This window comes from Pelobates fuscus, chromosome 5 (assembly GCF_036172605.1).
Source record: "Pelobates fuscus isolate aPelFus1 chromosome 5, aPelFus1.pri, whole genome shotgun sequence".
NCBI lineage: Eukaryota > Metazoa > Chordata > Amphibia > Anura > Pelobatidae > Pelobates > Pelobates fuscus.
This window is the reverse complement of record NC_086321.1, coordinates 178,397,426-178,422,048: the sequence shown is the minus strand read 5'-3', so window position 1 is coordinate 178,422,048 and position 24,623 is coordinate 178,397,426. Positions and strand designations below refer to the sequence as shown.

At 41.0% G+C, this 24,623-nt stretch overlaps 1 protein-coding gene across 1 annotated transcript; it reads right to left on the bottom strand.

Moving 5' to 3' along the window:
• Positions 1-138: 138 nt before the first annotated feature.
• Positions 139-24,494, bottom strand: LOC134611165 (selenoprotein M-like). Its single transcript, XM_063454779.1, has 5 exons — positions 24,315-24,494; positions 23,788-23,823; positions 18,454-18,488; positions 16,773-16,851; positions 139-2,115 (listed from the first exon to the last, which is right to left on the bottom strand). The coding sequence occupies exons 1-5, from the start codon at positions 24,417-24,419 to the stop codon at positions 1,963-1,965; spliced, it is 408 nt and encodes a 135-aa protein (XP_063310849.1). The 5' UTR covers positions 24,420-24,494; the 3' UTR covers positions 139-1,962.
• Between the last annotated feature and the right edge of the window lie 129 nt (positions 24,495-24,623).

The following is a 24,623-nucleotide window of genomic DNA, read 5'->3' as shown; positions in this document are numbered from 1 at the left end:
AACTGCCACCAGCACGTAGCCATCTGATGGTGTCTACCAATCTAAATGACTATGAGTAAGAAACAACATTCTACCATATCTAATTTTCAGAAAGGATTGACCACTGAACATTTAATCTTTTAAAGACAAACGACACACTTTTTTGAACTATAATTTTATTACTTTATCATCATGTATGTAATCCATTTGTATTTACGAAATGATCTAACCTAACCTTCCCTTGCTCCAAGACTTGTTTGCATCAGTTCTCAACTAGGAAACTTTTCAGCTGAGACCTTCATTTGTGTCCTGGAAGATAGAGCAGGCTAGATAAAGATCATTTTATGGATGTGATGTGTAGAATTAATATATGTATAGCAATCCCTTAATGAGTACCTTCTTATTACTTTTAAAAGCTATGGATAAAATTAGTAGCCCGTACAAACACACTATGCAATGACGAACTAGTGCCAGCAGGTGGTGATCCCACACAGAGGAAGCCTTTAATGGTCTATCCATTCTGCTCCAGTTCTGGTTCCACTGAGACACCGTATTTGTAACATAGCCATTAGGTGTTGCAACAATCACCAAATTTACAATGCAGTATGTTAATTATCAAAACAATTTTGCTGAGAATTTTTCTTATTTGTCCAAGACTTTTTCAATAGTATGAGCAAATTCAAAGACAACTGGATATCTCAGCATTGTCTAAGTAGATTTCCAGCGATAGCTGAGGCCTGGCTGTAGAGTTTAGGTGGACACATTTTTTTAACATGTGTGGGCCAAGGCAACCTTGTGAAAGTTAAAGCCGGTAACATGAAATCCTAATTTAACACAATTCATGAATGAATTGGAAATGTTAAAACTATGCTGAGTCAGGCCACAATTTGGGCAACGTGTGTAAATAAGTTATCAAACAATATTTATTTATAGGAGTATAAATTAATGAGGATTCAAAAACAATTTAAAATTGCAGGCCAAATTGGTTTCACAAAGCAACTACCTTTTTAGTTTAACAGTTTTGTACTGAAGTATGCAATTTATGAATTTCTGACAATTCACAATTAAAGGGACACTATAATCACCCAGACCACTTCAGCTCAATGAAGTGGTCTGGGTGCCAGGTCCCTCAGGTTTTAACCCTTCAGATGTAAACATAGCAGTTTCAGAGTTTACATTTTCAGAGTTTCAATGTTTACATTTGGGGTTAAGCCAGCCTCTAGTGGCTGTCTTCCGGACAGCCACTAGAGGCGCATCTGCGACGCTGGAGACATATTGCATATTATTATTTATATTAAATTAGCATGCAGTGTGCAGAACGTCCATAGGAAAGCATTGAGAAATGCTTTCCTATGGACACTTTGAATGTGCGCGCGGCACGTGAGGTTACCAGCGCCGAGGGAGCCCGGAGCTGGATTAAGGTAAGTTTCTGAAGGGGTTTTAACCCCTTCAGCCCAGCCGGAGGGGGACCCTGAGGGTGGGGGTCCTCAAGGATGACATAGTGTCAGGAAAACGGGTTTGTTTTCCTGACACTATAGTGATCCTTTAAGTTAATAACTCTTTTAACTCTTCCTAAAGTGTGATTTAAAGGGAATTTCAAATTAAAGGCCAAACTGAAAGAATCAGTGAATTTTTACAGTTTAGCTATTTCATCCCTAAATTTTAAATTGATGTAGGGCTCCCCCAGGGGTCAGGTGTGTCATTGATGCACAGTGCTTTAGTTTTCCTTATTCTCCTAGTGCTCACACACATAACTTCAATGTCGATTGCTTGACACTGATTGATACACTATTTAGTCTGTGCATTGGTCCTTGTGCATAGGGCTAGAGCAACATGATTGTACCTGCTAATGTTTACTGCTCAATTAATTACTTGAGTTCAATTCTTTTCCAGCAACTGGTAATCTCTTCTTTTTGGGAGGAGTTTGCAGTTTAGGTTTTATTTTATTTTTTGAAAACAGAAGTTGTTGCAGAGAGAGTAGGGCTATAAATCATCTTTGGAATCAGACGGTTTCCTTGCTGGTGCCAACTGAAACTCTGGAGGGACAGGAGCACCCGGGCTTTCTTTCTTGTAGAACCCCAGATTCTTCATTAGTTGGTTAATTTCCTTCCTCTTCATGGCACTTAGTGGATAGCGCTGTAATGGGAAGCAAAATGTAAAGGTAAGTGGTCCTGTGCCATTTTCCACCTCTTCTAAATCCTTGGACCTCAGCTTGGGCTATTCTAAAACTGTGTTTTTAAAAGATTTACCAGACTCAATCCAATCCTTATTTGTAAACAAAACAAATGCTAAAGTTAGGAATAGCCCTAAGCTTTAACGGAGCTCTAAGGATATATGACTTATTGGGGACTCTCGATCTTATTAGCAATGTTTTGTGTTCTAAACAAATCAAGAACATAAGCTTGCTTGTCTATATCTTGGAGCAAGGTATCACAAGTCTGTTAAAATGTGACATATCTTTTTATCTCTTCTCGAAACTAATCAAGACACAGTAATTAATCAGCTTAAAACTATACAAAGGGGGGGGGGAATAGAAAACTTAATATCTATTTTATACAAAGCAGGCCATCTTGGAAGAGGCAGTTATATTTTCCAACTCAATATCTTCCAACACTGGTCATGCACTTGTTCTTCTTGTTGTTATTAGTATTTATATATCGTTAACTAATTCCGCAGTGCTTTACAATATTATGAACGTGGGGGTGGGGGATTTAAAATAAATGAGACAATTACACATTACACAACAACACAGGAACAATAGGTAGAAGAGGACCCTGCTCATTAAAGGATCACTATAGGGTCAGGAACACAAACATGTATTCTTGACCCTATAGAGTTAACACCACCATCTAGCCTCCCTGGGCCCCTCATGTCTCCATAAATATAGTAAAATTCTTATTGTATTCAAGCCTGAAGCTGTAAATCTGCATGCTGTTAGACTCAGGAAAACAAGCAGTCTGCTGACATGTGGTAGCCTGATCCAATCACAGTGCTTCCCCATAGGACTGGCTGAGACTGACAAAGAGGCAGATCAGGGGCAGAGCCAGCACAATTCAAACACAGCCCTGGTCAATCAGCATCTCCTCATAGAGATGAATTGAATCAATGAATCCCTATGAGGAAAGTTCAGTGTCTGCATGCAGAGGGAGGATATACTGAATCACAGGATGCTGTGCACAGTGCTGCCCTGTGCTCTGCTGACAGCAGATCTGATTGGATGGAGGCATATTATGCCTCCATCAACTCCGAAGTGCCTCTGGTTCACTCTGAGTGACTGCAACTGGAGGTGTTCCTAGCTTTCAATGTAAACACTGTATTTTCATAGAAAATACAGTGTTTACATGAGAGAGGCTGCAGTGAGCTATAGTTCTCACCTGAACAACCTCATTAAGCTGAAGTTGTTCAGGTGACTATAGTGTCCCTTTAACCCCTTAAGGACAGAGCTTCAGAAGCTTGTCTTTCACTTAATGACAACGGCATTTTTTGCATTTTTTGCTATTTGCGTTCAACTGCAATTTGCTTTTTACTTATTCATTGCACCGACACATATTATATACCGTTTTTTAAAGGACAGAAAGGGCTTTAATTTGATGTAACACATATATATATAAATGCTTATTTATTATTAAAAAAATACAGAAATATGCAAAAAAATGAATTTTTGTGTGTTTTTTTTACAGTTTTTGCAATAATAATGTGTACATAATTAGTGCAGGTTAAGGAAAGTAATTAAAAATAAATTCATTTAGTTGTTCTGAATTACAGAATATATAATGTGTCTGGGATTTTCAGTTTTTTTTGGTAGTTACAGGTCACAAAGCACAAGGAGTAAAATACACTTTTTATGTGGAGCGATTTTAGAATTTGGTATGTTTGTCTTGTAAGCCTAATAGCCATAAAAGAAAACAAAATTGCCACACAAAAGTATATATTTATATAAAGTAGACACCACAGGCTATTTACCTAAGGTTGTTTTGACACTTTCTACGTAGCCATTTTACCGCCAACCTCTGCTAAATATTGGAGTAAAATTGTGTTTTTGGGGGGTTTTCGCACACAAACTTATAACAAAGAAATTCTCATGTGTATTTTGTAAAGTTGGTGTGTGCTATTCCTGTACAAAGTTTTATTACGTGTTCAGTTACTTCTGCTGAGTACAACGGTACCCCCATTGTATGTCTTTGGCACTATTTCGTGAAGCTACAGTGCCATATAGGAGACCTGTCCTTTTCAGTATTCACAGTAGAATTTTGAGAGACGGATTTAATGAGCCTATGCTTCCATTTGGGGTATTATAACAGTCTGTCTGTTCGAAAAAAAACCCCAAAGGCCTACCATTTGTAAAAGTAGACACTCCAGGGTATCTCATAAGGTGCATATTGTGCCTTAACATGCCCCCATTTTTTTACCAATACATGCCAAAGTATGTGGTAAAAAATAATTTTGTGCATTTTTTACATATGGATTGCATTTGTGCTGGGCATTTTGTATATTTCACATGTGCCACTAAGTTCAAACCCCCCAAATTATGTTCAGCTAAGTCTTCTGAGTAAAATGACACCCCCATTGTATGTCTTTGGCACTAGTTCGTGAAGCTACAGTGCCATATAGGAGACCTGTCCTTTTCAGTACTCACAGTAGAATTTTGAGAGACGGATTTAATGAGCCTATGCTTCCATTTGGGGTATTATAACAGTTTGACTGTTCAAAAAAAACCCACAAAGGCCTACCATTTGTAAAAGTAGACACTCCAGGGTATCTCATAAGGTGCATATTGTGCCTTAACATGACCCCATTTTTTCACCAATAGTTGCCAAAGTATGTGGTATAAAATAATTTTGTGCACTTTTTACATATGGATTGCATTTGTGCTGGGCATTTTGTATATTTCACATGTGCCACTAAGTTCAAACCCCCCAAATTATGTTCAGCTAAGTCTTCTGAGTAAAATGACACCCCCATTGTATGTCTTTGGCACTAGTTCGTGAAGCTACAGTGCCATAAAGGAGACCTGTCTTTTTCTGTACTCACAGTAGAATTTTGAGAGACGGATTTAATGAGCCTATGCTTCCATTTGGGGTATTATAACAGTTTGACTGTTCAAAAAAAACCCACAAAGGGGGCGGAGCCAAGCCAGCAACCTGAGCGGACGTGCAGAGCTGCAGCTCCGTGCTACTAAGCCTAAAAGACCACAGCTAACCGGGTGAAAAATCCCCGGAACATCGCCCAGCACCCCAATACCACCATGGGAAAGAGGGCCAAGAAGTCTAAAGCAGCCCTGGCCTCGGGAACCCGAAATATCGGGGAATACTTGCAGAGTAATCTCCCGCGCCCGGCACCCAAAATGGCGGCCCAACATGCAGAGATCTCGTCGTCCGAGGAAGAAGCTTCTCTGGACACGCTGGATGAGATCCCCCAAACTGGCGGCCTGCATATGGAATCTTCAGATGAAGAGAACAACATCCCAGCCACAAAAGGGGACATCAAATCGCTCCTCCGTGACATCCGCAAGATGTTCCAAGCGGACCTGGCAATACTGAGGGAAGATATGCTCTCACTCTCAGGGCGACTCAAAGCTGTAGAGGAAACAAATACTCACCTAAAAGCCGAGCAAACCACGCTTGCTGCAGAGCAGAAGAGGCTCACAGAGTCGCAAGCCACTTACACGCAAAAAATGGCGGACCACGAAGACCGCAACCGCAGCAAGAATATTAAAATTAAAGGAATCCCTGCCTCAGTGGCAAAGCCGGAGCTGCCACAATACATGAGACGTCTGATCCAGCACATACTCCCGCACAGGCAGGCCAGACACATACCGATAGATAATGTGTACAGAATCCACAGGCAGGGCGGACTGCACCAACAACCGAACAGCGATGTCATCTTACAACTGGTCACACACTTGGACAAAATGGCGATAATGGCAGCAGTCAGGGACTCACCCTCCCTGCCCTTTGAGCAGCACACCCTGTCATTTTACAATGACCTCTCAAGGCCTACCATGCTATGGAGGCAAACTATGCGCCCGATCACCAGCGTGCTGAGAAAGAGAAGGATACCGTACCGCTGGAGCACCCCACGCTCCCTCCAGGTCACGGTGGAGGGGAATACCCACACGCTACACTCCCCAGCGGAGGGCCAACTGCTCCTGACCCAGCAGGGCATCACCGCACAGACGGAACCGGGGAAAGGCGACTCTCGGAGGCAGCAGTGGGATGTGGACAACATCGCCCCTTTCGAACCTCGAAGAGGTCCTTGCCCATCCACAGCAGACCCAGGGGACTAAAACCCAGTGACTATTGACACGGGACATTCACCTCAGTTGGGGACACCCACAAGGTTCCAGTGCTAACTAGTTCTCACATGTTGGAAAGTTTCATGTTTAATGTCTAATAATGTATATGAATGTACGCAAGCCCACACTGACCGAACTCGCATTGAGCATTACCCCCACGAAGTGTGGAACACACCCTGATAACGACACTTACCGGTACGTCAGCATTCTTAAGCCCCCCATCCAACTTAAAGCCCCCCACACACCCACTGACTTACCGCTCACCTTCACGCAACAACACTGGCGACCCCCAGCCAAAGCCCAGGTGGGCGCCACTGGAGCCGACCCCCCTATTCTTAGCAGGGACACCTGTGTGCTCCGCTGATAACTGCAAACTGCAAACACGCTTAAGCAAACCGCACACCGCACAACCCGGAGCCATAATAACCAGGCTCCCACCCAACTCACACCTGGGGGCAGAAGCCAGCACACACACTAACTCCTACCCAGACCAAAGCATTCCACACAAGAATAATTTGTACCATACGATCAAACACTGTAATTATGCTATGTTTGTGATGTACAGCTGTTTATGCATACAGAAGAGGCTTCAGCGCCTCCATTGCAAGGCGAGAAGGTGGAGTGCCCCTAACAGGTGAGAGAAGGGGCTACCTGCTAGAGCATATAAAAAGCATCGGGTGGAGTTTAACACTGTCTTCAAGCTTTAACCTTATCTCACATAACCTGAATTATTGCTCCCTAATGTCCTGCCTTACCCAAACTACTCCGGCAGTCTCAAGACAATATGTCTTAACATGTTCTTAGCCTAATGTTACCTTTTTAACCTGCTATGCCAAAGCTGGACTAGCCTGACCTGCTTGATTATTGTTGCTTACCCCACACTAACTGCACGTTTTCGGCAGGTTTACTTTCCTTTACGGAGAGGCAGTTTAGCAGGTGTCCCAAAACTCAGCAAACTAGGCAAGCCAATATTCTAATCGACCTATGTAGCTTAATACAATAATCAGTATATAGCACTGACTCTGGACCAGACGAGCACGATTAGCCTGCTTATTGCTACACACTTATCTCACCAGTTAAGCTCGCCTTCATGCTGATTGATCTATTCCTATAGTACATAGTGCTTCCTAATCTAACCTATTCTATTAACACTCTCAGGTCTGCCGTTTCCTAAGAATGATTCATCAGTCCAGTTTCCTGTATTATAAGCATGTAACATTAACTACTCGGCAATGACTGTTTTTACCCAGACTTGTAGGTTAAAGCTTATACTATATGGTGATAGTACATAGTATCTTCATTTTAACTCACTTACATGCTAGACTACAGTGTAGTAACTGTTAACCATTGTTCAGCCTGTTATATCGAATTTGTTTATACCCCAAAAATGTGCACTTACTAACGCCACGAACAAACCTGTATGCATATCTATATGAACGCTGTCATAATCAGTTTAACAACTCATACATGTTTATTACCCTAGTGAAACACCACACTTATTGTATATGCACCTGTGAGCAATGCTACACCACCACATGTACACCCAGCATATCTCATGCCATAGACGGTTAGGCACTCACATGTGACGCCTGACAAACACCCTGTACTTAGCCCAGCACATCTACTGAAGCATAGCTTAACCTGTAGACACAGCTACTGTGATCTTGGTCGACCATAAGCATTGTTTAATTTGCTGTGAAAGTTTGCAGCCTTATATGTCAAGGGGTGTCTAGTCTACAGCTGTTGTCCATCGGGTGATCTCCCTTGTTTTGATTTGTTTGCTTTTACTTTAACAATATAGTTGTCTAAGCTAGTTAAAATTATAAGAAATGTACGCATTCCCATTTTCTTACTGCATAGGCAAGCAAGCGAGATTTAACACTCATAAATCGATTGTTAGAATGCTCTTGTATCTGCGTTCTCTGCACGAGCCATGTTTTTTCCTCCTTTGTCCCTCCTCTACCTATTTCTACATGGCATGTGCATTATGTTAACATATTGAAAACTAAGCGTCAACCTAAACTATTGTTCTACTATAAAAACTATAAAAATGTGCCTGTATAAAGTATGCCATGACTTGTACTATGTTTACCTATCTTACTGAATATCGCTGTTGTGGCGAATATCTGCGATCTGTTAATTCTGTGCACACCTAAAATAAAGAATTTAAAAAAAAAAAAAAAAAACCCCACAAAGGCCTACCATTTGTAAAAGTAGACACTCCAGGGTATCTCATAAGGTGCATATTGTGCCTTAACATGCCCCCATTTTTTCACCAATAGATGCCAAAGTATGTGGTAAAAAATAATTTTGTGCGTTTTTTACATATGGATTGCATTTGTGCTGGGCATTTTGTATATTTCACATGTGCCACTAAGTTCAAACCCCCCAAATTATGTTCAGCTAAGTCTTCTGAGTAAAATGACACCCCCATTGTATGTCTTTGGCACTAGTTCGTGAAGCTACAGTGCCATATAGGAGACCTGTCCTTTTCAGTACTCACAGTAGAATTTTGAGAGACGGATTTAATGAGCCTATGCTTCCATTTGGGGTATTATAACAGTTTGACTGTTCAAAAAAAAACCACAAAGGCCTACCATTTGTAAAAGTAGACACTCCAGGGTATCTCATAAGGTGCATATTGTGCCTTAACATGCCCCCATTTTTTCACCAATAGATGCCAAAGTATGTGGTAAAAAATAATTTTGTGCGTTTTTTACATATGGATTGCATTTGTGCTGGGCATTTTGTATATTTCACATGTGCCACTAAGTTCAAACCCCCCAAATTATGTTCAGCTAAGTCTTCTGAGTAAAATGACACCCCCATTGTATGTCTTTGGCACTAGTTCGTGAAGCTACAGTGCCATATAGGAGACCTGTCCTTTTCAGTACTCACAGTAGAATTTTGAGAGACGGATTTAATGAGCCTATGCTTCCATTTGGGGTATTATAACAGTTTGACTGTTCAAAAAAAACCCACAAAGGCCTACCATTTGTAAAAGTAGACACTCCAGGGTATCTCATAAGGTGCATATTGTGCCTTAACATGACCCCATTTTTTCACCAATAGATGCCAAAGTATGTGGTATAAAATTATTTTGTGCGTTTTTTACATATGGATTGCATTTGTGCTGGGCATTTTGTATATTTCACATGTGCCACTAAGTTCATACCCCCCAAATTATGTTCAGCTAAGTCTTCTGAGTAAAATGACACCCCTATTGTATGTCTTTGGGACTATTTTGTGAAGCTACAGTGCCATATAGGAGACCAAGCCATATCAGTTTTTACCGAACTTTGAATTTTGACGCTGGGCCTATGTGCAATTTCCAAGCATCTTAGCATGTTTTAAATTCAAACTACCCCACAAAGGCCTACCATTTCTTAAAGTAGACACTCCAGGGTATCTCATAAGGTGCATATTGTGCCTTAACATGCCCCCATTTTTTCACCAATAGATGCCAAAGTATGTGGTATAAAATTATTTTGTGCGTTTTTTACATATGGATTGCATTTGTGCTGGGCATTTTGTATATTTCACATGTGCCACTAAGTTCATACCCCCCAAATTATGTTCAGCTAAGTCTTCTGAGTAAAATGACACCCCTATTGTATGTCTTTGGGACTATTTTGTGAAGCTACAGTGCCATATAGGAGACCAAGCCATATCAGTTTTTACCGAACTTTGAATTTTGACGCTGGGCCTATGTGCAATTTCCAAGCATCTTAGCAGGTATTAAATTCAAACTACCCCACAAAGGCCTACCATTTCTTAAAGTAGACACCCCAGGGTATTTCAAAAGGTATATTCTAAACCTTAGTGTAGGATCATTTTTTTGTTAGTTTGTACCAAGTCTAGTTGCAATTAGCATTTTTTCTGCCTTTTTGACACACACTTGGAGATGTTACTGTATATTTTGCTATCCTTATGTGTGCTACGGCAGTATAACACCTAATATGTTGCTCAGCTATGTCATCTTAGTGCAATGATACCCCCATATACAGAATAGTTGGGGTAAACTTATCCGGGGGTAGTACACAGTTATCTGCGTCCCGGGCAAAGCTGTCATGGATTCCGAAACCAAAACACAGACAGACCACAAAGAGAGAGAACACAGAGAGAGAAACTTGTAATACCGGTCCTTAGAATGGCCGGGCTATACAAGCAGAGAATTGTCAAGGTACAAGCCGAGGTCAAAGGAGTAAAGAGAAACGGAACAACGATAGGACAAGCCGAGGTCAAGGATCAGAGAAGACAGGATAAACGGTAGACAAAGCCAAGATTCGGTAACCAAAAATCACACCCCAAAACTGGTCTACTTATTCGGCCTGGGTGTGAAAAATGTTAAAACAATGGCCAATACATAGGCCGGGCTGAGAGGGGCAATCAGGGCAGTAATAGCTGGTCTCAACTCTTACGCCCCTCTTGTAACACACCCTGCACCTTTTCTGGGGGTTTTGTTTTTTAGGGGTTGGTGGAATCTTAAAGCAGAAGTGACCTGCCTCCATTCTTCTGCTAGGCTCCACTGATGGTCTCCTTGTGTGGCATTCTAGCAGCTTAGAAATTAGCTCAAACTGGAAAGAAAGAAAAGTGCTTTTCAGCCCAGCATTTGCCTTTTTAAAAATAACAAAGGCATTGTGGATTGCCATCTGCAAAAGGTATATGCCCACTTTTTTATACCATGCCCTGGTCTTTCTCATGATCAAATATGGCTGCATCAGTTGATCGGACAGGTCAACGCCCCCCATATGCCGATTATATTGCCTTATGCAGACTGGCACCCGTTTATATTCGTCTCTGCCACGAACTGCGACCCTCCGAGTGTTTTCACCATGGATGGTGGTTAAGATGAAAACATCCTTTTTATCCCTGTACTTGAGTGCCAGCAGTTCATTCTGGCAGAGAGCTGCTGTTTCCCCCCTTTTCATTTTTTTGTTCGCTAGAGCCTTTGGGAAACCTGTGCGACTCTTCCGAATAGTGCCACAGGCCACGGTCTCGAAGCAATACAACATTTGTAACAGTGGGATGCTATTATAAAAGTTATCGATGTATAGATGATAACCTTTATTAAGTAGTGGCATTATTAAGTCCCAGACAATTTTTCCACTTGTCCCTACTGTATCTGGGCAACCTGGGGGATCAAGGTGGCTATCCCTTCCTTCGTATACACGGAAGGTGTATACGTAGCCACTGCCACTTTCACATAGTTTATAAAATTTGATCCCATATCGGGATCTTTTGGATGGGATATATTGTCTAAACCCCAGTCTTCCCTTAAACTTCATTAGGGACTCGTCAATGGAAATGTTTTTATTGGGGGTATATATAGCGGCAAATTTACGGTTAAAGTGGGCAATTAAAGGGCGTAGTTTGTAAAGAAGATCATACTGCGGATCACCTTTTGGGGGGCACTTGTTGTTATCACTAAAGTGCATAAATCTTAGTATGTCTTCATATCTTTCCCTTGTCATTGTCTCGGCAAAAATAGGAGTATTGCAAATAGGATGTTTAGCCCAATACATCCTAATTGTGGGCTTTTTAATTAGCCCCATTAACATGGTCAGTGCCCAGAATTGTTTAAATTCTGGCACACTGGTTGGGTACCATCTCTCTTTCCTAGAGATAAGAGAGTCTGGATTGCGTGCCAGATATTGCTCCGCATAGAGATTAGTCTGGGTGACTATCTCCCCAAAAATCTCATCCCCCAAGAACAGCTGCATAACATCCAGCGCACTATAGGCAGACAGGTCCGCCTGTATGCCAGGATTGCCTGTAAACACTGGGATGTCTGGGGAAAAATTATTAGGGGGTACCCAGTCATCTGCGCCATGGTCAGCATTAGGGGAATCGTCGATTTCTCCTGATGGTCCTGCAGTATCTGGCACATAGTCCATGTCCCCTGCATCCCCTGCGTCACTCCCTGCTTCACTCTCTGAGGCAGTGTCAGTCGCCTCTGAGTCTGCCGCTAACAGGGCATAAGCCTCCTCCGCGCTATACTTTCTAAACATTGTTAATACAGCTAACACAGCTAACAAAACTCTAACAAAAAAAAAAAAAATTTATTTTTTTTTTTTTTTATACCCCAATTCCCACTAAATTCCACCCACCAAAATAACTAAATCACAAATTAATAAAATCAAATAATAAAATTTAACCCCTTAGGGTTACAAAAAACCTAAAAATTAACCCTTGAAAGTAAAAAAAAAAAAAATAGATCACAGTAGAGTACTGTGACCTGTATATTGATCACTGCTAGCAGTGATCAAGCAGCAGGGAAAGGGTTAATTTTTTTTTTTAACTCCACAAAGGTGAATTTTATACTTAAGTATAACTCTGCAATAAATCAGGGACACAATGTAGCACCGATCCGTCTCTCTCCACTTCACAAACCCACACGAGGTGGAGGGAGGCGGATCAGATATCCCAGCAGCATTGTGACCGCTGTGACTGGCTATCACAGCGATCACATGGGCTGGGATATCCGGATTTGCTGCTGCCGGTCTGCCCCTGACTCGGAGGGACCCAGCAACAGCATTAACCCCGCGATCGCCGGCACTGCGCGATCGCGGCGTTAATTTTAACGCGTGACGGACGAGGTCCGTCACTCGTCATTAACGCATTCCCCCGTGTGACGGACCTCGTCCGTCACTCGTCGTTAAGGGGTTAATATAAATGCTAATGTTGGGGTTGCCTTTTATATTGTTACACAGAATGTGACGGCCGATAAGAAACATAGAATGTGACGGCAGATGAGAACCAAGCGGCCCATCTAGTCTGCCCAAATTTTCTAAATACTTTAATTAGTCCCTGGCCTTATCTTATAGTTAGGATAGCCTTACGCCTATCCCACGCGTGCTTAAATTCCTTCACTCTACCACTTTAGCTGGAAGACTATTCCATACGTCCACTACCCTCTCAGTAAAGTAATACTTCCTGAAATTATTTTTAAACCTTTGCCCCTCTTGTAACAAAAACAAAACTGGTTCTATATTAGTTTTAGAGATTATTGAATTTCTGGAAATTTTCATCCAGGAATCTGTAAGATGATTGCGTTGCGGAGATTTAATGAGAGTTGGTGCTAAGGAGATAAATAGCTATTACTGAATGTGATGATTCAAGATAAACTCTGCCTGTGGTTTTAAAATTACAGGATTACATCTCAGCCTGCTGAAAGAAGGTAGATTATGTTCAATTCTCTTTTAAGCACCCTGGAGAGAATGCTATTCTCAGGTTAGCACTACATTGCATATGTACATTGCACACAGGTGTGTTTACTTTATTCACACGATGCTGGCTATTCACAACAGCATAATTAATCCCAACCTCAAGGGGAAGTATAATTAATTTCACAAACAGTGTATTTACTTGTCAGAAGCCACACCTGGTACAAACGTTTACCACTACCAGTTTAAACTAAAATGCATCTGGTGAGCATCATCACAAGACATTTTAAGTTTTGCTTTGAGGAGGACCTAGGACAATTTTACAATAATAGAGCATTAACTTTTTAGTTTAAAAATATTCAGCAGTTTAGGTTATTGTAATATATTATTAAACTACCTGCCAGGGAGCACTCAGCAATAAATCCATCTACTCTCTTGCTCCCTACGGGTTTGCTCAAGTTCTAAAACAGGTTTTTAAATTATAGAACGACATGATGTAGGCAGCTGATTTGGAAGATGCAGGTGGATGCATGCTAAGAAATATGCCTAAAGTTAAATAAAAAATGTGACATTTTAATGTATGTGTTCTAGGAAATTAGATAGGTGACTAGATTTACACTTTAATGTCAATTATCATTTGTCATGTTATTGGTGAGCTTGTGGTGATGAGATAATATTACTTATACATTATGGTAGCCAAATGACTAGCAAATGTAGGGAATGTATTTAATTTGTAGATAAAGTGTACAGGACATCAAATTGAGGATAAACAAACAAAAAAAAAAAACTTCAAGAATGTCTGCTGTGAATACTTAAAGGGACACTATAGTCTCCCAGACCACTTCAGCTCAATGGAGTGCTCTGGATGCCCGTTTCCGAGGAACTGCTATGTTTACATAGCCGGGTTAATCCAACCTCTAGTGGCTGTCTTTCTCTAGTGGCTGAAATTCGCATGCAGGGTGCAGAACGTCCATAGGAAAGCATTGAGAAATGCTTTACTATGGACTGTTAGAATGCGCACGGCTCTTGCCGCGCATGCGCATTCTGGTACACTCGGGAGCTGATGCCGGCGGGGGAGGAAAGGTCACCAGCGCCAGGCTCCCGATTAAAGTAAGTAGCTAAAGGGGTTTTAACCCTTTCAGCCCTGAGGGTGGGGGGGGGTCCCACGGATGATATAGTGTCAGGAAACCGAGTTTGTTTTCCTGACACTATAGTGATCCTTTAAGCACTTCAGACTGCCATTACAGCCTGTAAATATGCCATAATGTAACCTAATGAAAAATAAAATGTGGAACTGTGGAAATTATCAGTACAAATGGAAATTTTCACAATTTATAAATTTGTATTTAAGCTGCTCTATAAAAAATGTGTTTTCCCCTGTCTATTCACATCTCATTTGCCATGAGTGAAAACTACCCAGAAAACAGGGAGCACTTATTTTATGCCAATATACATTGCAAAGTTCAGTTTTAATAAAGTACATGCATACAAGAGTCATTGTTGTGACTCTTTGCGTTCTTTTTAAGTGAAGGCTTGTTTGGAGGGAGAGAGGTGACGTAGCCCTTAAAGAGGCTAGATGCTTTTAAGGTCTGGAGCCAAATCGAAAACCGCTCCATAAAGTATGAGTGTGCCCAGTTTTTTCATGAATTGGAATTACCGTATATACTCGAGTATAAGCAGAGTTTTTCAGCACATTTTTTGTGCTGAAAAACCCCAACTCGGCTTATACTCGAGTCATAGTCTGTATTATGGCAATTTACATTGCCATAATACAGACTGGGGGGAGAGGGGTGCTGGCAGAGTTGTACTTACCTTTCCTGCAGCTCCTGTCAGCTCTCTCCTCCTCCGCGCCGTCCGTTCAGCACCTCGGTCAGCTCCCAGTGTAAGTCTCGCGAGCGGCTCTCGCGAGACTTACACTGGGAGCTGACAGAGGGAGCTGCACAGACCGCGCGGAGGAGGAGAGAGCTGACAGGAGCTGCAGGAAAGGTAAGTACAGCTCTGCCAGCACCCCTCTCCCCCCCACTGAACTGCCAATGACACTGGACCACCAGGGAAGGAGACCCCCCTCCCTGCTATGTATCAAGCAGGGAGGGGGGACGAAAAAAAAATATAATTTAAAAAAAAATTAATAATTAAAAAATAATAATAATAATATATAAAAAAAATAATAATAATTAATAATATATTAAATGCCCACCCCCACCAACACATACACAAACACACACTGCATCACACACACTCACACTTCATTTATATACACACACTGCATTCATACACACACTGCATTCATACACACACTGCATTCATACACACACTGCACTCACTCACACTTCATTCATATACACACACTGCACTCACACACACTGCACTCACACACACACACTGCACTCACACACACACACTGCACTCACACACACACACTGCACTCACACACACACACTGCACTCACACACACACACACACTGCACTCACACACACTGCACTCACACACACTGCACTCACACACACTGCACTCACACACACTGCACTCACACACACTGCACTCATTATATACACACACTGGAAATAAATATTCAATTAATATATACGCACACACACTGCACTCATACACACACACACACACACTGCACTCGCACTGCACTCATACACGCACTGCACTCATACGCACACACTGCATTCATTATATACACACTGTAAATAAATATTCAATATAATTTTTTTTAGGATCTAATTTTATTTAGAAATTTACCAGTAGCTGCTGCATTTCCCACCCTAGTCTTATACTCGAGTCAATAAGTTTTCCCAGTTTTTTGGGGTAAAATTAGGGGCCTCGGCTTATATTCGGGTCGGCTTATACTCGAGTATATACGGTAGATCGGAATCAAGCAGGTCGCACCATTGTTTTATGTTTATATGTTTGGAGGTATGTTTGTTTGTTTTCTTGAGGCATTTGCTTCATTGAGAGACATCAAAAATTATAAATGAATTTTTAAGTAATAAGTTAATAGCAGTTTCTTTGCTAAATTCTTGTCACAGAAGCACTTTGAGTGTTCATGTTTACATTTGAGTTGTCTTTGCTCAGTTGTCTTATGTACAGTATATTTGCAGAACAAGCCCGCTGCACCCATTTTCTTCTTAGTTCATTTATGCCCCAATGTGTACCCAGAGCCCTCCTTACTCCACCCTCTTCCTGAATACAGTGCAGGAGTCTTGCATCCATTAGTTAGACCACCAATTTGGAGATTTGAAATGTACCAATGATGACCTGGCTTCAGTCATTGTATTTTTATTGAAACTAAAATGTTGTTTTTTCCCCATTAGCAATCTCTTACCTCCAATTCTTCATATTTAGCACTAAGTATTACAAGTTCAGGGTCTGCTCCAGGGATATGCTTCATTTCTAGGTTGTGGCTATGAGAAGAACAAGAGTAAAGGAGCAAATGGTAGATATGAGGCAAACGGCTCTGTACAATGTAATCACTACACTCTCCTTCAAAATGATAGCAAAGACTGTATACAACCACCTATTAAAAATTAATAAATATCTGCTTTATTTTAATACATTAAAACCTTTCAGGGCCTCCCCCTGAACCTCCTCCTGGTGTAGGCCTTTTGTGACATGGTCACCGGGGTGGACCACCCTCTGCATATCTGGCCTAGATTCTAGGCTCTGCTCCCCTCCCCCCTTCTCTTTCTACATATCTTTCTCTCTGATTGTGCAATATTTTTTCCTCTGTAAGCAGATGACGTTTTCCTTACCCTGCAATTTGGGATTGGGTTCTGTCCCTGATCTCTTTGTATGTTGGCCGCCCTTTGTTCTGACACTTTTACACTTGTCCAGGATTCTCTAATATTGTTTCTTGTGTATTGAAGCCTAAGTAAAATGTTAATTTAACAAAATGAGAAGGGAATTTTACGTTTTAAGCCAAGACAGAAATGGAAAATTTAAATTTTGGCTTTTTTAGCAGAAGAATTACAATTTATTATACATGGCCAGGTAGGACTAATGCTATAAAACTACAATTTTCACCATAAGTATTTACCAAAGGAATATGGTTGATACCATATATTCAAAATGAAGGCTAGGAATCGGGTAAAGTAAATACACCATATGTCCTATCAACTTTTAACATAACGTGTATTAGTCTGCTGTTTGTCTCTCTAAATCATTTTAAACATGACAAGGTTGTCTTTATTAACCTTATTTTAACGATTCTAGTAATTTCCCTTACTTCAATGCTGTTGGGAATTTGCTAATTATTTGGTGAAGACTGAATGCGAGCCCATAGAGCCCAATCAGTTATATGACCAACATGTGGCAGTTTACGAGATACAGCAACCATCACATTTGTTTTTGTTTTGTTTTTAACTTTGATGTTTCAAATGCTGGACACAGAAATGTATCAACTGGACAGTGGTTAACATTTACACGTTTATTCACAAAAAAGAGAATTGTTGGGAATTCAGAGTAAATTTAAGGCTAAGATAGCCAAACTGTTAAACCAGGCGGATTTGGAGATTTGTGTCCCTTTAAATTTAGAATGAGATTATAATTTCTGACAATTTAGTGAATAACCTGCATGTCTTTTGCCGTTGACACCAAATTTATGACACTCTAAGATTGCACTCTTGTTTTTTTTGGCTGGGCACAAGATAGCCCCTCTGTAACTCCACAAGGGTTTGCCAGCAGACATTATAGAGGTTGTAATTCTACAACAGCTGGGGTTTTAATGTTTGTCCACCCCCGATATATGGAATTTCAAAACCAGGTTCCCTGCCATTTTTATGTGGAAGCACAGAAAACATCCTACTTAACCAGATAGTGTCAAACACCATAATTATTTTTTTTAATATGTTACCTGGGGGAACCTGCTCCAATGTTCCCACAGAATAAGAAACCTATTGTCAAGACGTCTGTAACCCTGCACAACGTCTTCTATTATAATGCTTGTGAGTTAAACTCAAGGCCATGTAAGCCCTATCACAACAGCACAACACAATTTTGAAGGATACTAAAGAGGGAGATCCTCTGAAACAAAGGCCTTCACCTGTAAAAGAGCAAAGCATGTTCTTATTAGAGATTACAAATATCAGAACATCAATTGGCAATACTTTGCAATATTATAAAACATTGGACATGTGATGGCTAATATTGGCACAGTAGATGTTTGTGGATGACAGTTATCATGATGCTTAGCTAGTCTGGAAACTGGCAGCTCACCAAGAGAAATATTGAAAACAAGCATCCACGGAACCAATATTAACTGTAGCTGTTTAGTAACATAGTTCTATAGAATGTGCCTTAAAGTTGACCTTCATCCACATATACAGGGATAATAAGTAAATGTTCAATTTAGGGCCAAAATAGCCAAATTGGAAAGAGTTTCTAAGTTACCTATGCTTTTAGTTCAGCTACTCTGGCCTTAAATTGTAAAATCATGTTGAATTTGCACTTCAGTAAATAACCCTATTTTAATCTACACACTGCCGAAATGACAGCACATCACAGTGTGATTTGCTGTTTGTAATAAAGATAAACATTAGGGCTGCTTCATTGGAAACATACCTTATTGGTGAACCCATCTGAATTGCAGAAACTGCAATGTTTATCTTGAAGAGTTAAACACACCGCCAGTGACTGTTAAAGTGACATCCACCGGAAGCTCTTCCGCTGCACTGACCAAGTAAAACTCAGTCACTCGACACAGAAGCCGCATAGGAAAGTATTGATTCAATGCTATCCTATGGGGTAGCTTGAATGTGACCTATGCATCAGGTCCTTAATGCTCCTCTAGAAGGAGCACACTGAACTGGACTACACCGGAGAAGGTCAAGCCTACTCCATGATGTCGCAGGAGGAGGAGATGTAAAGACTTTTAATATTTTGATGACACGGGGAAGCCTATATAACTGGGGAGAGGAGATTGTATTCCTAACGTTTTTGTGTTAATTTAAGCATGCAATGCCTAACCCAGAAAAAAAAACCTTTAACTTAATTCTAGGTTGAACTCCTTTTACAAAACATGTAACCCAATATTTTACCCCCTGTAACTAAATAAATTTAAACCAACTCTAAACACAGTCATGCGAAATACCCCTGATACCTCAACTATAACCCCTCTCAAGCTTTTAATTCTCTTAAACAGCCTAAGTAATCTAACTCTGATGTAAAACCCTTTCAAATGTTAAACCCTCCCTTTACACAAACCACTACTTCTAACATTATCTTTTACCCAAATACTCACATATGTAAACAAAATATATGTACCAGCACACACACACACACGTGTGTGTGAATATATATGTATTATGTACACACATACATACACACAGTTGTCATATATCAATATGTATGTTGTTTTTTTTTGTTTTTTTTATGATCAGGTCTTTTCTTATAATTGGTGTTTGTTATTCTGGATTTTGGCTTGGACTATTTTGAGACAGAAAACCCAAAGCAAGTATAATTTTTATATATTTAATTACAGGTTTTAGATTAATTAGCCCCCACTCACTATTATTAGGCTGAGAAAAGGATAGGTAGGGGTTGGCTAGGCAGTTGGGGTCCTCCAGTCACCTGGAGGGTGGCATCCTATTATTTGAGGGAGGGACAATGGTATGGATTATTTAACTCTTTACCGTCTGGTTGCTAGCATTGCAAGCAAGTCAGAATATTTTTTATTTATTTATTTTTTAATCTGGGCCTCCAGTCCTGCATTTAACAAATATGCCTCGGATTTCAGACATATGGCCATGCTCAGTACAGCTGAAATCCTGGCCAAATTCATAAACTATGCTATTAGGACTACTTTCCTGATAGCTTGCTAGCTGGGCTGTGTTTTACTATGCATAAAGGATACAGCCACTGTCTCTGAACTGCTCTATTGAGAAGTTTAAATCATCCTATGTGATGACTGGAAGTGGAACTACTCTTTGGGGATAAAATACTCATGCAATAAATCTCTACCGGACAGACGATTGATGGCCCTATAGACCGGAATGTGACACTTATAACCTTAATTACCCCCCACTCACTTTGCTGCAGGCAAACCCAAAAATCTGTGCACCAAGAGGCAATTTTTTTAAATTATCTGTATAATGCATTAAAAATATGTGGTAATGGGGGCGGGGCCGGACCGCCATGCTAACCGGTCGCATGCAGGAGAGGCTCCGGAGAAACCGGGCCTTTTAAGCTACTCACTAGGGAATTTCGCACACAAATCGAGTCTCCAAGACACCCATGGCTGTGGGAGCGGCGGCAGACCCCGAGATCGGGAGTTCTGGTCATCTGAAGGGGGCACGGAGCTTCGAGGGCTGCGGCCTACCCGGGAGGGGAGCGTGGTGGACGGCCGCTGCTGCGTCTCCCTCTCCTGCTGCCACAGACTGACAGCAAGAATTGCTTGCCGGCCCTGTTTCCCCCCCCTTTGGACCGGGGGGGTCATCCCGGTCCCCACTGAGGAGTGCCTGAGACGGGCGGGGGCTGAGGCGCATGGAACACCCGAATTGTCTCACAAAATGGCGGCGGCTGATAGCTCAACAGCATCTGCTCCTGCACCACGTAGCCCCTTTGAACCGCGGTTACATCATCTGCCCAGCCGGAGGGCTTCAAGTAAAAGACAACCGCAGAATAATCACCGCGGTCTGGGTGAGTGAGAGACCCCCAGCACGCAATGGTTTTCCCTAGGTGGGGCAGAGTGCAGAAGGCGCGAAATGAAAATGTGCTGCAGCAAGTACCAGCCAAACGGACCTACACAACTACAAGAGCTGCACCCCCAGGACCATCAAGCCTGACAAGGGGAGACCTACCACGCACAGACGAGCACCTGTGAAGCTGAACAGCCATGGCGATAGATCAGTGTCCGAGGGGAAGGAGTCACATATGCCAGCATAGAGACTCTCACAACACCACAGGACACTGAATAAATGAGAGAAGCTACGCTACATCAGCTACCTAAGAGACAGTAGCTCCCTATTTACCTCTTGCCACTCAAAAGGCGCTCTAACATTCACTGTAGCCATGTTATTATATTACTATGCCTAATGTTCATACCTTATAATACAGGAATGCGCCCAGCCCCGGTGGCCACCCGCCTACCCGTTCTGCAGTGGTAATATTGAAGTTCAACCGTGTAATAATCTTGAAAGCCCACACTTACTTATTTAAGCTAAAATTTATATTTACTGTTATAAGCTTGCTGATCCCATCGTCTCATTGCATTAGATATAATAACTCGCCTGTCTGCGTATCTGTAACCTGCACTACGTTAGTCTCTGTAGGAGTGCATAGAGCATGTAACCTGAAGCGATTACGCTATAATTGCCCTATAACTTGATTGATGGGCCAGCTTTTAGTTCAAACACGTATTTTGCAATAGTTCATGTTGATGATGTCTTGGCAGGGCATTAGAGTGTCTGTAATTCTTTGTCTAGCACTGTCATCTCTCTATGCATTAACGTACTTGTCTTATATAACGGGTTACTTTATCATGAACAATAACAACAAAAGAAATTTGTGCTGTTTTAACTGCATGCCATGGCACCTTGATGTTCAAAATCTGCCTGCAGTCGCTGTTGTGGCACTGCAAGAATTCGTGTAATCTGTTTTCAAATGCACAAACAAAAATAAAGAATAAAAAAAAAAATTAAAAAAAAATATGTGGTAATTTATTTACATAGACTAACCTCTTAACATGGAAAAAAAAAAAAAAAACAGTAGTGGAACTCTTAAATGTTGCTCAAGTAAGAAATCTCTGTGCACCTGCTTGTCAATGTTCCTGCATTTTAACACTGTTTGTTTCAGTCATGTAAACTATATATATCGTATCTACTGCATACATCGTGCTGTAGATCGTGGAATTCTATAGATGCCCAATAATACACAGGGCCAGTGAAAAGTCAAACAGCTGTTGATTCAAAATGGCATTTAGGTAAAATACATAATAGGTTCATCCATTGTGGTGAAAAAATGACATTAGACTAATTTTAATTTTTATATTTATGTAGGAGTTTCCTGACTCTTGCATGTACGACAGAGGTACGTACTAAAAATTTGTATAGAAATTAAATTTTTATCTGCAAATTTGCTATTAACTGGAAAGCACAGTGTTTACATTAATAAGCCTGCAGGGACAGACTATACATCAGAACAACTACATTAAGCTGTAGATGTTCTGGTGACTATAGTGTCCCTTTAAATCTCTGTTATCTATTCCTTCATACTTGTGCATCTGTAATCATTTGTCTAACTTGGGCAGTTTCATGGAACTATCCCCTTTAGCATTCTGGGACTTATCAAATCTAGAAGACAGAAGACTTGTGCAAAATTTAGTTTGGGCCGGTTTGCCTGCCTCAATTTGCTTTCAACCTACACCTGCATGAATCTCGTTGTTCAGTGAAACTAACTCCACAGGTGATTCCTGGATTAATTGATTTGTTGGGGGTATTTATTAGAAGGAATTTGATTTGGACAAACTGATGCATTTTTTTGTACTAGTCTAGTGGCCTGTTAATCATGGTGTCTGCTATCGAATTACCCACTGTTTTCCCTCATTGTTTCTATTAGTTGGAAGCATTACTTGAAGACCCTGTTCAATACTAAAGGCTTTTTGTTTCATCAGAGAAGGATTCATAAAATATTGTACTTATTTAATATTTATGTACATAACCGTGCAACGGGTAATTGTAGGAAAACATTTTAAATAGGCCATATTGCTCTGTCGGGTTACACTTTAGCCATCAGTAATAATGAATTTAATATTTACATAATAATTCAAACCCTCTTCAAACTTTGCAGGCATTGCCATATACGAAGAACAGAGCTTTCCAAACTTAACATATGTTTCCATCTTGTGTACAGGTTTTCAATCCTTGCATGTCTCTGATGTACAGAGCTCTAAGACCTAACAGCTGTTTCTTTGTGTACACAGATTCACAAATCAAATAAATGCAGTGACTGTATGCACAAAGCTATCTAAACACTGACACTCTCCAGAATGCACAAACTTACTAGAGTTGTCAGATCCATACGGTTTTCCTGATTTTATTTTTTTTCTCACTTCTTCATGCTGATGAGACATACATGAAAAGGTAATAGTGCAAATGCTACAAAAGAGAATGTTATCTAACCATTAATTTCCTTTCCCAGGATATAAATCATACAGAATACATGGAAAAACTTCTCACGTGCAACAAAATTATGTGGGTCCAGGAAACCAGGGTGGAGTTTGTACACCTGGAACATACTAATACAGTTTGGGTAATTACAAACAGTAACACACATGGATCAGTGTTGGCACTGGCCCACCTGCTGCATTTGATTGGGTGATGATAGTTTGGATACTTTTCTCTTACCTCTGGCAACCTGTTGAGCTGTCATCCTCCACAGGACTATGAAAACAAAAGAAGAAAATTATCAGCCCCTCTACCATCACATTGATGTCTATCCATCTGTTACCAAAAAGCCTATGCATCTATTGAAAGTATTGTGGCAGGATCTATTAAATGTGCAGTAAATGTTCTTAGAGCTTTGTTTATGGGTACCAGCACACCATTGCTCTTCTATATCAGGCAAGGAAATGTTTATACACTCCGATGAACTGTGTAGTTTAACCCCTTAAGGACCAAACTTCTGGAATAAAAGGGAATCATGACATGTCACACATGTCATGTGTCCTTAAGGGGTTAAAGAGATACTGATGTCTATACCTCTCCATCCCCAAAAAACAAACACAAATGTGCATTTCCCTAATGAGCAGCTAATGCAAAAGACAAAGTAAAAAGTCCTAAATGTAATCTAAACGGCTCACAGAGACATGCAGGTTAATCCTGTTACATTTCCCACTTCAAAGATTAGCATGTCCCAACTAATCATCCCTCACCTCAACTCTGCCCTTAGCGAGTCTTTCCACCTTCTTCCAATCAACAAGGAAGCCCAGCAGGGGCTGCGAGAGGCCTAACAGCAGCACGGGGATGTACAGCAACATCTCTCCCAGCCAGCTGTGTAAGAAGGATGCGATGGCTGAGGAGGAAATGGATTCAATTCTCTCTATGCAGCCACGTCAGTGAAGCAGTGTGAGGGGGAGGAGATAAAGAATTAAAAAAAAAGAATAGTCCCCCGCCCCATACTGTCATTTTCTGCACCCCAGGGAATTACTAGATAATGAATGGTCTAAATTAACAGTTTTGTG